This window comes from Cannabis sativa, chromosome 8, assembly GCF_029168945.1.
Source record: "Cannabis sativa cultivar Pink pepper isolate KNU-18-1 chromosome 8, ASM2916894v1, whole genome shotgun sequence".
Taxonomy (NCBI): domain Eukaryota; kingdom Viridiplantae; phylum Streptophyta; class Magnoliopsida; order Rosales; family Cannabaceae; genus Cannabis; species Cannabis sativa.
In genome coordinates this window covers 47,391,470-47,408,007 of record NC_083608.1, presented here as the reverse complement: position 1 = coordinate 47,408,007, position 16,538 = coordinate 47,391,470, and the positions used below count along the sequence as shown (strand labels likewise).

The window sequence follows — 16,538 nt, the reverse complement described above, 5'->3', positions numbered from 1 at the left end:
TTTAGTCCATGTCATCCATATTCTATTTTTTTCTAAGTGTTTTGATTCAACTTATTTGATCAGATGTTAACTCTCTTATTCTCACTGATAGGTTTCGAGCATCTCTAAGCTTGCATTCTTTCAATCTCTATTGGTAAGGTCTAGGGTATTTTTGTTCTCAAGTAAGCATATTTTCATTTATTGATTTACTATGATCATATTAACTCATGTCAATAAATTTTATTTTTTTGTGCTGTTTCTTGAGGTGAAAAATAGTTTCTATGGGTTTGTACTACTCATTTATGCAAAGTTTTTTTAAATAACATTTTTTCTTTACATGGTCAACGTTTGTCAAGGTACATATCTTTTAAAAGCCAAGGGACAGTGAATTTGTTTCCACTTCTCTACCAAGAAACTCTAAACCCTGATGAGTTTAAAGTACCTCGTCTCTTCCAAGTTGTATCTGTCTCAATCTATCATGGAGAATGTTCTTCCCATGTTGTCTTCTATAGCTGTCTTGATTCCTCCACCTTCTGAGCCCCCTGTTGCCCTAGAAGTCTCACCTGGAACCTATGAGGAGTGTATTTGTGAGCCTTCTCCATGTCTGGCCAGGTATCATATAAGTTGTTCGTCGTCCCATCAATGTCGGCATCTCCTTCGTCACCTATAGTCAATCAAAAACTACGAATAGTTCAAGGTAAGGCTCCTCATCTCTCTAAAAAGTTTGGTAAGGTTCAATTTCTGTCTCTAAGTCATCGCCAAAACGTGTCAACCGTTCTTCTAAAAGTTTGGTGTCACCTGTGTTTGATGTTGAACCACTCAGTCGACCTAAATCAAACCCAATAGGACCACGTCATCCGTCCTCAAAGGTCTCAGTTCAATCCAAAGGAAAAGAAAAAGTTCAGTCCCATTCTCTTAAAGCAAATGTTCCTAAAAAAATCCTTAATTGATCCCAGCCAACCCTCTTTTAAAAAAGCCAAAACTAAATTCGTGTGTAGAACGTCAGTCTCCTCAGATGATCTAGTTCATAAACCCAATCCTATAAATTTTAAAAAGAAAGCTCTGCCTAAAACCCCTGTGTCCACGGTTGAGCGATCTTCTATTCAATGCTTTGTAGATGCCTTGAAAGTATCTAGTTATCAATGTTGGTTTGGCAGTCGTGACCTATGGTTTGAACAAATAATTGCTTTAGAGGATTTTTCCTGAGTTCCATGCTTTTTTAAAGATTAAGAAATGAGTTCACACTGTCTCTAATTGGTCTGCACTGCATCTTGATTCGTGAATTTTATGCAAACTTAGATAGATTTGTGTTAGATAAAGGGCATTTAGGTTGTGTTAGTACATTTGTCAAGGGTTCTCGTATTCTTTTTGGTCCCTCTACCATTGCACACATATTAAAAGTTAATTCAATAAAAAATCTAACCTACGGGAAGAAATTTAATTCAAATCAAACTGTAATAGGTAGAGTACTAATTGGACTGAATGATTATCTTTGAGAAAAGTAGGAGATTTTGGCCACTCATTTAACCCCATTTTATAGGGTTCTTCATCAGATCGATTGTATTGTACAATTGGTTCCTTAACTCTTATTTGTCCTAAGTACTCTTGACATTGGGAAATTTATCTATGATGTGGGAACTCATGTTACCATTGATCTGCCTCTCTTATATTTGACAAAATTATGGAAGCCTCAGAAAGCACTGGTAGAAGGAACAAGCTTCCTTTTCCAAGTCTCATTCAATAATTGCTTATGGCAGCCCAGTCTCTAGGCCTTCCACTGACCATGCATGATTATCAAGTTCCAAATCTAGTGCTCAACAAAAATTTTTTAACAGCGGTTAACAAAAAGTCTTCCTTGAGTATTCCTTCCTCTTTAAAATCTTCAAAAGGAAAATCATTTAAGTTCAAAGGTTTATTGGATTTTAGTTGACATGTCCAAATGTATTCAGAATTTAAATCATTTGTGGAACAATATAAAAAAAAAAAATCAAAAGCGTAGCTGGCTTTTGAGGCCTCAATGTACAAATTGGTTCAGATCATCAAGTTTGTTGTCCTTGAAAATCATTATTGGAGAACCCCTCACTCCATCCATTGATATATCTTTCCCACTTTTTTATCGAGAGTGTTTTGGTGCATCCTCAAATGGGTCTGGTACTGTCGCACAAATTCAGGGGGACCCCACAAGGTCAACCCTTTTTGCCAACACATCAGAAGTAAATTTTATTTTACAAATGCAATACCAAACTTTTACCAGTACAAAAATGTGCTGGCAAAAGTGTCATTTTTTGTAGTACTAAAATGAGACTTTAGCATCCCTAGCTACATGCATACATACGTATATTACAAAAAAATTTACTTTTAGTCACAACAAAATTTGTGACTAAGAGTAAAAAAAAATGTGAGTAATTATAAAGCATGATTCCTATGTCGTGACCATGGCTAAAAGTATTAGTCCTAAAAATTACAATTTGTTGTGACTAAATGTATTTTTAGTCATAATAATTGTTGTGACTAATAAAACTAAATTAGTGATAACTTGTAACTAAATACTATATTTTAGTCACAAGTAACATTTTATTGTGACTAAAAATTATTTTTAGTGACAAAAAAATTATATTATTACTAAAAAATTGTCACTAAAAGTATTTGTAGCTAGTGATATACAATTAATGGATTATAGATCATGTTGATTAGAGTTGTTAATATGGCCAAAAAAGAGCTATAGCAAAGTTTCTAATAATAAGGTCAAATTTATATACATGCATAAATATATAATTATATATTTTTAGCAAAACAACAAAATATATAATTATATATATGGGTCTACTTTCTAGTTCAGAGCTGAGAAATATATATACATGTACGTTCGTATTTGGGCCTGCTTTATATAAAAAGTGAGAAGTGATAATAGCAATAGAGATTTTCTTAATATATATATACATGATATATAGTTAAGAAAAATCTCCACCATTATTATTTATCACTTTTAACTATTAAGAGGGGAAAAAAACACAAAAATGTACTATATTTTAATTCAAGCGAGCCCTATATATAAATATATTACAAAATTTACCTAATAATATTATAAAGCTGAGATGAATGACCATCAACGGCCAGCTGCACCACTGATCTGAGATCTTCCCAGCTTTCGTTCATAGAAAAATCTTCTTCTTCTGAGTTAGGGTTTTTCGGATAATAAGAATTATTAGCCGAAAATGGAGGTACACCAACAATATTTTTATTATTAATAATATTATTACTATTACGATATTGCCCGACATTATCAAACCAGCTTCCACGAGCAGCTGCAGTAGTACTAGTGGGAGTAGTTTCATCGCCGCCATAAGTGGCGGCGCCAGGGTTGGCTTGTCGATGATATTGGTGGTGGGATAATGGTGTGTCTAGTTCCAAGCTTAAATGATCATGATGAGTTTCTAAGCTGCATGATTTAGAGCTTGAATAATCACTGTTGTTGTTGTAGTTATTATTAATATAATATTCTAAAGGATATAATAATGAAGAAGATGATGATGATGATAATGATTTTTTGGTTGTTGTTGTTGTCGTCTCTTTCGATTTGTTGTTGTTATTATCTGCAGCTGGTACGTACTTTTTGTATGATGGGATTCGTTTGAATATTCGGCATAGTGTCCAAACTTCCTGCAAAACACAAATATTAATTTCACAGTATATATATAATTAAATATATACCAGAGCTATATAATATATATGCATAATATATGTATATAAGTTCCTAATAAATAGATAAGTATTTTACCAAAGTATATATATTTATTGTTACAATAAGAATAACATATATAATCTCAAATTTATAATTTCATTGGTATAAGGTACCGCCCTAGTAGTGACATATATATTAGCTAGTGACTATAATTTTAATCACCACAATAGAAATATTTTGAAAATAAATGACCATGCATTTTTAGTCATATATATGATATTATAAAATCAAATTTAGTCACAAATTAATTGTTACTTGTCTAGCTAATTATTTATTATATTGATGAAATTTGTAAAATGAGACTATAATTAAATAAACACGTTAATTTAGTAGCAATTAACAAATTTTTTTTTTTTGTTTGACATATTAGGGGTATAGAAGGAGACCAGGACTTTGACGTTGTTGGAGATAGAGAGAGAGAGGGAGATAGAGGGTTGGTCGGGTCTGTTAGGGGAGAGAGAGAATGAGAGAATTAGAGGGAGAAATATACTTTTTGAGATTTTTGAAAAAATTAAATGGGAATGGTAGTTTAGATAAGAGTAAGAATTACCATGATAAAATAGTATAGTATAATTAGGGGGTGTTTTTAAGTATAGATTATGAAATTTCTCAATATATAATTAATTATATATTTATGTATGTATATATGACGTCTTATACAGTTTTTTATAATATTTATTAAAGTAAAATAAGTAAGACTAAATATTAAATTATATCAATAATAATATTACACTTCTAACTTCTAAAGTACATGTTTGTGTATATTAATATTAGTATATTTAACATTTCTCATAGAAAAATATAGTTCATGTAACATATATATATATATATATTCTAAGAGTACTCGATATATAATTATTATGGATATGGAAAAATATGTACGTACCAACCCATATATTAGTAAAATATTCGGAGAATAAAAGAAAAATAGACATATGCAACATGCATGTGTGTTAGTATAATATATAATGTCAACAATTCACACGTATATATATGAATAAAGTATTAAATTGAGTAGTTTTTCTGGGATTATTTCAATATATACAATATATATTTATAAATGTGTAGGTCTTATTAATTGAAAAGGCAAAATCTGGACTTTTCTATTCAAAGATCTAAGGCAGCAGAGATTGAATAAATATAAATAATTAATAATATGGGAATTAAGGAGGTGCAATGTTTTGACCATATTATATAGCTTGACACCATTATATATATGTCTATATACAAATATCTATATTATTATATTATACATGCAAATGCAAATGCATGCAGCGTGCGATTTTACTAACAAACAAAAATTTTCAAAGTTATAGCTTATATTTTAAAACTGTAAAACTTATTCTATATTGCATGCGAAGCAGTTTTCCATGCATGCATGACACAACAACCAGATAATAATGGCTTCCAAGGAAGATTTTCATTAATAATTACATTTTGAATTTTTGATATATAATATATAAGAGAAATAGTAAAAGGCACCAGTGGTGACTAGCACCCTCCTACGTGTTAACGCTATTGGTTCAACTAAGTATCGGGTCTCATATTAATATAATAATTTTTAGAGAATATTACTAGTTAATCGCAACGTGACATGTCGAGAAGGTGCTAGACAGTACTGGTGCCTAATAGCAATACTCTATATATAATGGTAATTCTATTTCTTAATTAATATATATATATATATATATGTTTTGTATCAGAAGTTTCTCTACTTAATCCCGAAGTTGTAATACGTACATGCATTAAAACATGTTCGGTAATAAAATTCAGCATGCACACTACAAAAAAATAATCTTTATTTTAATTTAAAAAATCATGAACATAATATATCATCACTAAATTAAAATTAAGGCTAATTAAAATTTTTCTCTCTAAATTTTAACATGTATCAAATTATGTTTTTTGAATTTTTTTTGCGCACTAAAAATCTTCCTTGAACTATAAATATTGTTGAATTTAAGAATTTTTGTTATTAATTTTATTTAATTTTACTAATTCAGTGATTGTCTACGTACTAAATTATGCTATCCAAATTTTAATATCTATTAAATTATGCCCCTCAAACTTTGACATGTATTAAATTATCATACCTCCTGAACTTTAATTTGTGTTAGATTTCTCTTACTAAAATTGAACAAAAGCCCTTAAATTCAAAATTCTTAATAATTCTGGAGTAATTTTTAACGACCTTAAAAGTTCAGGGAGCATGATCATTCGGTATATGTCAAAGTTTGGAGGACAAAAATCTTAATTAACCTAACATCAATAGCTAAAACTAATTTTGTCACTAAAATTATAATTTATTGTGCCTAATTTTATTAAAAATGAATGACAATTTGCATCTATAAATATTACTTTTAAGTAATGTGACTATATATATATAGCTAAAAGTTGCAAGGACTAAAGAACTGTATAAATAAAAAGAAAATGATTATTTTAGGAGAGAATATAGAAAACTTACAGCTTCTAGAGCAGCAGCATTGTTGTTGTTGTTGTTGTTATTATTAGTGGAATAATTATAATAATTTAGAGTAGACGTAGTAGTGTTGGTGGGATTATTTGGAGGGAGACGAAACTCATGCATCATCCAATCAGTTTTAGTCCCTTTGCCAGCACTGCCTCGATAGTAAACCAATGACTTTTTCAGACCAATAATTAAGGACTCATCATTATTATGATTATGATCATCATGATCACCTTCTTTGACTAAGGAGGAATTATATATGGGCTTGTCTATTCCAGTGGCTTTCCAAAATCCAGACCCAGTCACTCTGTTTGGTCTTATACTGTTCCTGTATTTTCTTCCTCTTATGCAAAAGAAGTACCATTCTTTCTCCCCAACCTTGCTAACTTCTTCATTATATCACATTCAGACATGCAAAAAGGAAAAGTCAAATATGATCTTTTATACTCTTTTTATTTCTTTTAGTATATATATAATATAGTTAGGTGTAGCCTCCTACATCTTGATGGCTACCTATGAAATTATATCAAACATGTCCAAAATCATTACCAAATTGGTCAGATGATAATTATAATATGTTTGGGGTCTATGTGGGTGGGACATGCATTAATTGGTTTATGAATATTGGAATTATTGGACAACAACACCAAAAAAAATCTTAATTCCGAGAAAAAAATAAAGATCCTTTTCCCCCAATTTTCACTAATTACAAATTTGAAACGCTAGTAAGCAAGTTAATTAAATTTATTATATAAGTATTTCTGACTTTATAAATAAAAGTACTGTTGGATTAATAACCAAATATATAGTAATATATATTTTATCGATCATATATATGTTTTCTTTACGTTTTTAATTTGTATTGTGCTTGATTTGGCAATATATATTTGGATTATTAAAGGTTTTGTCTTGATTGCACCTCTCATATATGACCTGGTAATAGTGATCTCTCTCTCTATTATATATATCTATATATATATATATATATCTTTATATATATACGTGTTAAAAATTAATCCAACGTACAACTAATAAATCATACTTGTCCCCAGCTATAGGTTTCTATTGATCATCTTTATTTATCTGAGTTGAGAAAAGATAAATATAAATTAATAATTATATAATTTCCCAACATATATATCGATTATCATATATATATATATGACTTTGATATATATATATAGGGATGAGACATGCATATTATATATATATATATATAGAGAGAGAGAGAGAGAGAGAGAGAGAGAGAGAGAGAGAGAGAGAGAGAGAGAGAGAGAGAGAGAGAGAGATGAGGCATATGCATATTATATATAGGGATGAGACATGCGCATATATATAATATTATATATATAATTATACAATATAAGTAATTAAAAAAAAAAAAGAAGAAATTAAAGAAATAATCTTACTTGGAAGATCCCAGGGGTCGTACTTGTAAATATCAATCTGTTTGATGAGTTCAATACGAAGTGGTTTTTTGTCAACTTTTCTTCTTAAATAAAATCCAACAAGTTCTTCATCAGTTGGATGAAACCGAAACCCTGGAAGTGGAACACCATCTTTATCATATTCATCATCATCATCATCATCTTCTTTCAATAACTCCTTCTTTTCTTCCATATTATGTATATCTCTCAATTATATCTATATATAAATCTCTTCTAATATATATGTACCTATTATATACATATAACTATATGAAGCTCTTGCTACCTGTAATTTTTCACATGAGTACTCTCTCTAGCTATGTGTATATATATGTACAATAGTATCTAAGTTAAAATATATTAATATTTTATTGGCTGTATGTTTTTCTTTGGTCAAATTTTAGACTTTTATGATCTTCTCCTATAAATTGGAAAAAGAGCAAGGCCCAAAAGGTCATTAAGCTAGACCAAGAATAATATAAGAGTAACATGTATATATATATTGCCTTTCGAGAATCTTGTAAATTTATATATATAATATGTGTGTGTGCTATAATTACTAATGACGACTTACATAAGACCCTTTTCATACATTAATATTTGTGTTATGTAATTAGCTTTAGAAATTGAAAGGTAAAATATAAGAAGCATGTGACATGGACTTTTTGAAGGATTATTGCTATGGGTACTAGTGGTGTCTAGGGACGGTCTTGGGTATAGGCGAGTTAGACCCGTGCCTAGGGTCCATTTATTTTAAAGGCCCAAATCAAAAAAATTGTCTTTTCAAAAATTATACATATTTTTTTAATAATTTTTAAAAATACTATTTATCTTTATGGTAAGGGCCAAAAAAAAATTTACTTATAGCCTATGTCAACTCAAGACCAGCCCTATAGTGGTGTCTAGCACTTTTTATAAGTGGTGCGATATTGTCTAAAAACTATTAAGTTATATGAGACCCAATACTTAATTACACAAATAGTAACATAATATCGAGGAGAGATGTTAGACACTAGTGGCCCTTAACGATTGGTTAACGGTAATTCTTAAAAATTATTTTCTTAAGTTATAATATGAGACTTGATACTTAATTATGTACACTAATAACAGTATAACATCGACTCATCGAAGAAAATTTTAAGCACCAAAAATACCTTTTAACAATTCTCTTTATGAAACTAGCGGCTTGGGTGAATAAATAAATATTTGAGAAAGAAAATATAGGCCATACGAGTCTACATCATAATATTTGACTATTACACAATAATATATGAGGAGAAAAAAAAAATCAAACAATAAATTTCAGTTATATATTTTGTGAAAATATCGATCGTACGTGTATGTATTGACCAATTAATTTATAATATGTATATAAATAAATATATAAATGACCAAGACACTGCCCTCCTATGTGGACTAGTTATGTAAGAAATTGTCAAGTACCTACAAACACACAATTTCATGATTTCAGCATCCATTAGAATAAAGAAAATAATTATAGAATGAAAAATATATTAATTAATAAGGCAAAGTAGAAATTAATTGGTGAGAGCCAAACAAAAAAAAAAGTCTTTCTTTTCGCTTAATGTATCTGTAATTATCCAAAATGATTTTCATATTTTTATAAAAACAGTCTTGATCAGTCATACAACCCAAAATTCATATTTATCAATCATATAAAAAAAATAGTAGAATTTTTCCATAATAAATATCCATTTTCTAATTTTGATCTTCTAGTTAAATTTTGTTGTCTTGTACATACTTTTTTTTCTTCACCACTAATAAATAATCATTAATATTATTTATAAGTCTATGAAACGAAAACCTGCCTCTGCGCCCACATTAATATTAATATTTATCTTATTAGAAATTTTCGTGTAATTTCCATAAATTACACCCACATTTCATCCATGTGCATATACGTTATATTTATATATATATTAGGAATGCATGTCATGACTAATATAATAAATTAATTAATGTTCACACTGAATTATTAATTGTTCAAGTGGGTTTCTTCATCACTAAATGTCTTTGTTCCTTTAATTCATCATTAATTATATACGTCTTCGTTACTTGAAACAAATGGAACCCCTAATAAAAACGACTGTACATTCCGAATAGATTGCATTAAATTGATGCACATTTATATTAATTAGGTATATGACTTTAAATTCGAGAAAAGAAAACAAAAATTGTAAATATAAGAACGACTTAATTAATAATTAACATGTTTTTGTCTGCATTATTAAATATATATATGTACAATATGTGTACGATTGCAACTACATTAACGGAAGTTTCTTCGAAACGTACACAATAAGGAGAAATTTTAAGCCATTGAGTGTGTTACTTACTAACTAATGAAGAAAAAGAAGTTAAATGAAGATTAACAAAGACTTTCTACCAACAAATTAAGACTATATATAGTTTCCTTTATATATATTGTCATCCAACTTTTTGGGATTATTTACGTTTATCTTAACTCTAACATTAGTATGACATATGTCCGGTTTCTGTATAAATTTATATTTTTGAGTATTTTTTTCAAAATATATCATACTAATGATGATTAACATATTTTATATTCAAGACCATATTCTTACCTTTTTACTTAAAGAAAGAAAAAAAAAAACACTTCCAATGTATAGGAGCTATATATAAGTTGATATACGTGATTAGATTGTTAATTATAATTAGTTAATAATGGAGATCTAAATTAAGCAACATAAATTTAAAGTACATTAGATTTTTTATTTAGAATAGAGAAAACAAGCTAAAGTATACAATTGAATAGGATATTCTCATGTTGATGAGTGGCATACCAATAGTCGATGTCCTATATAGAAATTGAGAAATAGCAATGCTCACAAAGCAACACAAGTAGAAGGTGATAGGTACCATTGGTGTCCAATAACAATGCCCAAAAAAATAAATGTAGAGTTTATAACCAAGTACTCCATGCATATATGGGCTTTTCTCTTAATTACATAAATATTAGATTAACAATGTATTAGCTTCTGTAAGTTGGGTGATTAATTAGGATAATATCTAGACATTTAAGAGATTAGTTGTCCATAAATAAGAGATTAGTGCATACTAATGTCAAGGCATGGCCGGCCAGAGGGTGGGGCAGCCGGGGCCTTGGCCCCAGGCCCCACAATTTTGAAGGCCCCGAAAAAATTAAAATTAATATTATATATATAAAAAATAAAAATATAATATATGTATATATAAATTTTGGTTCAATAATTACATAAAATGGCTTATAGCACAGTTGGTAATAGAGGGGTTTTATGTTGAGGTGTGGGTGTCGAGTTCGATTCCTACCTCCATCACATTTTATTTGTTTTAAAAATTCAAAGGTATGGTTAAAATTTGTAAAAGATATGTATGTTTATTTATTTATTTTTATTTATTTGATAAGAATATAATATTTTAAGATATATTCAATGCATTACCTAAAAATATATATATAATATAATGTTTAGAAATAAATTTATAGTAAACTGTTGGGTTTTTTTTTCTTAAAAAAATATTATTTTAAAAAAAAATATTATGTTATAAATATTTTTAGTAAGGAGCAAAGATTATGTTTAGTAAACAATTTTTTAAAAATTACTCTTGATGCTATTAAACGGATAAAATAATTTATTGTAATTCTAATAAATAAATCAAATATTTTTAAAAAATAACTAACAAGAATATTATAACTTAAATAAAAAATATATTTATTAATTATTATTTATTTTTTAAAATTTATAAAAATTTATTACATATATTAAAAAAAAATTAACATAATTTTTGACATACTATTGATATTTTTTTTTTTACAAAAGTCCTAAAATATATAACACTTCAATAAAGATGTTATTAATTATAATTAAATATTACGTTAAGTTACCTTATATGGTGAGGAAAATTATTTGTTATATGAAGATAAAAAGTTAAATTATATTGTGTCAAAATTTCAATAATAATCTCAAAGTAAAAATAAATAAAATTATATAATGTTTATTTTATTTTTTTGTAAAAAAAGCCCCGTTTCAAATTTCGCCCTAGGCCTCTCAACACCTTGAGACGGGCCTGTGTCAAGGGATTATGAAAATTTGGTTCAAAGCTTGCCAAAATTATATAAAAAAATGATCTATCCAAGTTCTTAATCCTAAATTTAATTATTCGTAAATTGTTGTTGAGTTTTAAACACGTACAACTTTCACTACAAAAAATAGTAACTTTTAGTGACAACTTTTAAATCACAATATAAATTTTTTGTGAATAACTGTGAGTTTTAGTCACAACAAAAGTTACTTAATTGTGACTAAAATATAGTATTTAGCTACAAATTGTCACTGATTTAGTTTTAGTCGCAACAAGTATTATGACTAAAAATATATTTAGTCATAATAAATTATAATTTTTGTGACTAAAACTTTTAGCTACGGATTTTTTAATCACAACATAAGAATGATGATTTAAAAAAATGTCACTAAAAAAGTAGAGAACTAGACAAAATGACATAGTGGAGGTTATTTTTCTCAGCTTGCTGAGTTTAGGGGCAAAGACGAATCTTCATACGAACATCAGAGCTAACCGAAAATCCATTCAAAATGTGAATTTCAAAACTTTGACTTGCGATCCTAGACTAACAACGGAGAATGATGAGCTACCACTTGGGGGTTGAAGTTATCGGCATCCCGTGAATGCAATGGTCAGGCGCATGGGGTCAAATGTTGTCCAGATTGTACTTGTCATAGCTCCATCGATGGATTATGGTGGTTCGTTTCAAGAGAGAGAGAGAGAGAAGATGGGGATCTGACGAGGGAAAGAGAAAAGAAGAAATGTATATAGTAGACGTAGGTCACATTCTCTTTGTATAATACACTTTTTTTACATGAAGAGTTTGATGAACACTTCTACCCGAAAGTTCATAAACAATAAAAGAAAATAATTGGGCTCAAGTTAAACTTGAGTGTATACGATTCAAATTCAAGTTTTAATTAACAATCTCAGACTTCGATGTCACCCAAATTATTTTTCTACATCTGAAATTTAATATATATTGTGCACTCACACACTCACTCTAAAAAGAAAAAATGTGAACCCTAAAATTCCTCTCTCTCTCTCTCTCTCTCTCTCTCTCTCTCTCTCTCTCTCTCTCTCTCTCTCTCTCTCTCCTCTTTGTTGATATCGGTGGCTTAGGTGATTAGGTTCTCAACCTCCCTCTTCCTCACTCGAGACAATGGTGTAAGCCTAGCAAGGAGACCCAAACCTATTGGCAGGCACACCTGAATTTATAGTGAACCCGACCAAACTCATTCGTATAAGCATGGATTCAAACTTGTACCTACATCGGACGATTTTGGTACACACATTTACACGCCTAAATTTAACAAATTCGAACCTGTCTGATACTTGATACTTAGCTGTAACGTCCCCGCTTCAAGCCTCCATTGGGCCCTTACACCCACGGACTAATGGCTCTTATACACGAGTTCATCACTCTGGCTGCTTCATGGACTAATGACTGACCCTACAGACCAACACGAGTGTTTTCAGTGTGCTTTGTCCTCACTCACACACATCCTGGGAAAACTTCCCAGGAGGTCACCCATCCTTGAAATTACTCCAGGCCAAGCACGCTTAACTATGGAGTTCTTTCGAGATGGGCTACCGAAAAACAAGATGCACCTTGTTGATATAGGTAGTACCAATCAATCCATTTAAGCTCTCTTTAACTGTGTAGTCACATACCTACACAGTCTCAGAATCATCCCACTAGACCTTCCCTGTGCGATGTGGGATTGCACAGCTTACCCGGTATTTCCCCTTACGGATCACGGGACTACTGACTGTCACAATCACCCCCCCTTACGGGGTCCGACGTCCTCGTCGACCACACTTCCGGCTGGGTCAAGGCTCTGATACCATTTGTAACGTCCCCGCTTCAAGCCTCCATTGGGCCCTTACACCCACGGACTAATGGCTCTTATACACGAGTTCATCACTCTGGCTGCTTCATGGACTAATGACTGACCCTACAGACCAACACGAGTGTTTTCAGTGTGCTTTGTCCTCACTCACACACATCCTGGGAAAACTTCCCAGGAGGTCACCCATCCTTGAAATTACTCCAGGCCAAGCACGCTTAACTATGGAGTTCTTTCGAGATGGGCTACCGAAAAACAAGATGCACCTTGTTGATATAGGTAGTACCAATCAATCCATTTAAGCTCTCTTTAACTGTGTAGTCACATACCTACACAGTCTCAGAATCATCCCACTAGACCTTCCCCAGGCGATGTGGGATTGCACAGCTTACCCGGTATTTCCCCTTACGGATCACGGGACTACTGACTGTCACATTAGCCCTAATTATAATAAATATCTTATAAATTTTCGAAGTTCTGACACAAATATACATGTTATATGTTATAAGAATAAATTATTTAGAGCTTCACAAAAATTATTATACATATTAACTATAATATAAACTATCATATAAAAAAAAAAAACAAAATTATAATTATTCAAATACCAAAAACATGTATTAATAATCCTATTAGATTTCCGCAGAAGTTCAATAACTATAATGATATATTGTGAGATTGATAATAAAAATTACAAAATATGAATGAAGAAAAAATCAAGAAAAACATAAATATTAATCTGCATATTTTTCTCCATAGTTAGTAATCCAACTATTCTTATTCTTATACAAGAAGACAAAAGATGAAAATTATAATATATCGGTTTCTACAATTAAATTAAGGAAAAAGATCAAAGTCAAATAAATACATGCATCGTGTTTCAATGCTTAGAAAAATAACCAAAAAAGAAATACTAAGACAATTTTTTGTGTTAAAAATTGGTACATGAGAGAGGATGGTTGAACCTTCTTTTAGTGTAAGTTTCAACACATGTACAAAAATAACATGAGTTCCAAAAAATCTATCATCTTTCACTAAAACCAAGTCATGTTATATTTGCTTCTAAAATACTCAATCAAGTCATGCATATACTTGTCCATATATATAAATAGAGTTCTATTATAAATTAATTGGCTCACTAGACTAGTAGACCCTCACTAATTATATATATAAGCTATACCAATGTAATAAATTGTCATTATTTTTTTTTTTTTTTGATAACCTCTAAATTAAACAAATATTTATAATTAGTATTTTTCAAGACTATTGTATATTATATGTGTGAATATACATTATTGCTCTACTAATTTTAATTATACAGAGCATTCAAATGGATGAGTTAAGAAGTTTTAATGGATCATATTGCCAAAAAGAAGAAGAAAACAAATGCATATTAAGTCAAGCAAATATAGAAATTAAAGGAACGGCTGATTTGATTGAAAATAGATTTCACTAAATGAAGAAGTAGTCCAAGTCTTTGATTTGACGAAATAATTAAAAAAAAAAGAAAAGAAAAAAAAACAAATTGATTCCAATTCCAAAGTCACACCTCTAAGAAACTATAATGAAAGAGACAATTACATTTGTAATATTATTTTTAATATACGTACAGATGTCTCTTTTTCAGATAATTAATAACAAACTAATATATAATATATGGTCCCATCCCATGCATGCATATTCAATATATATTATGTACGCAAGATTTTTATAACCCCATTTTTTCTTGCTCTTATCTTAATATGATTAAATATATACCATATATATTTTTGAAATTTAATTTCTTGAATCTATTTTTGTTTTTGTATACTATTAATATATTGAATATGAATAAACATTTTTTTATATATAGTTTTCAAATAAATCCTGGACCGAACACATTGTCTGACCGAATTTCCTTTGCTAATTAGAAATATAAAAATGTATATATTAAAAATAAAAGTAACCAATATGAATCTTCCTTTTTCATTGTCTCCAAGTATCTCTCAAGTTTTAACCAATTATTTTAAATGGACAGTTATGGCTATGGGCATACAGTCACATTTATTAGAAACAATTAATAGTAGTTATAATATTTCTGCTAATTAATTATATAAATAAATAAGAGTTGTAAATATGTGCGCGTCTGTGACAGTCAGTAGTCCCGTGATCCGTAAGGAGAAATACCGGGTAAACTGTGCAATCTCACATCGCCTGGGAAATGTCAAGTGGAATGATTCTAATTAAGACTGTGTAGGTATGGGACTACACAGTTGAAGAGGGCTTAAATGGATTGATTGACTACCTATATCAACGAGGTGCATCTTGTTTTTCGGTAGCCCATCTCAAAAGAACTCCACAGTTGAGCGTGCTTGGCCTGGGGCAATTTCAGGATGGGTGACCTCCTGAGAAGTTTTCCCAGGAAGCGTGTGAGTGAGGACAAAACACGCTGGAAACACTCGTGTTGGTCTGTAGGGTCAGTCCTCAATCCAGGAAGCAGCCAGAGTGACATACTCGTGTATAAAAGCCATTATTCCGTGGGTGTAAGGACCTAATGGAGGCTTGAAGCGGGGACGTTACAGCGTCGACGTGTTGTGTTAGCCTGGTTCATATTTTTTTGGACTTTTTAAAATATCAGTCGTGTCATACTAGATCATTAAAAAAGTATGTGTCATGTCGTATTATGCAACAATTTTATAGGATATGCCCGATACAGCTCACAAACCAAGTAATTAATTTCGTGGCGTGCTCGGATTCTTGTCGTCCTTTATTCGGGTCGGGCTTCTTTTTTTGTTCTATTCATAAGAGTTATTTCTCACTACAAGAATGTACATTTTTGCCGGCAAAAGTATACAATTGTCGGGGCAAGTTAACAAATGCGCCGACAAAAGGAGTCAACAAAATGGATCTAGCTCCCTGATTTGTCGGCACCTTTTCTCGCCGGTAATAGTAAGTTTTGCTGGCAAAGTACTCTAAATTCGTCGGCAAATGTTGGCAATTTAACTGCCAAAAAG

At 30.3% G+C, this 16,538-nt stretch overlaps 1 protein-coding gene across 2 annotated transcripts; it reads right to left on the bottom strand.

Annotated features, from left to right (window-relative positions):
- Positions 1-2,719: 2,719 nt before the first annotated feature.
- On the bottom strand, positions 2,720-8,112 carry LOC115698787 (putative NAC domain-containing protein 94). Of its 2 annotated transcripts, none has more exons than XM_030625962.2 (3): positions 7,598-8,112; positions 6,186-6,574; positions 2,720-3,639 (listed from the first exon to the last, which is right to left on the bottom strand). In XM_030625962.2, the coding sequence occupies exons 1-3, from the start codon at positions 7,806-7,808 to the stop codon at positions 3,049-3,051; spliced, it is 1,191 nt and encodes a 396-aa protein (XP_030481822.2). In that variant the 5' UTR covers positions 7,809-8,112; the 3' UTR covers positions 2,720-3,048. The 2 variants fall into 2 exon arrangements, with proteins under 2 accessions (XP_030481822.2, XP_030481821.2); XM_030625961.2 differs by having other exon boundaries at positions 6,186-6,577; positions 7,598-8,107.
- Positions 8,113-16,538: the final 8,426 nt, after the last annotated feature.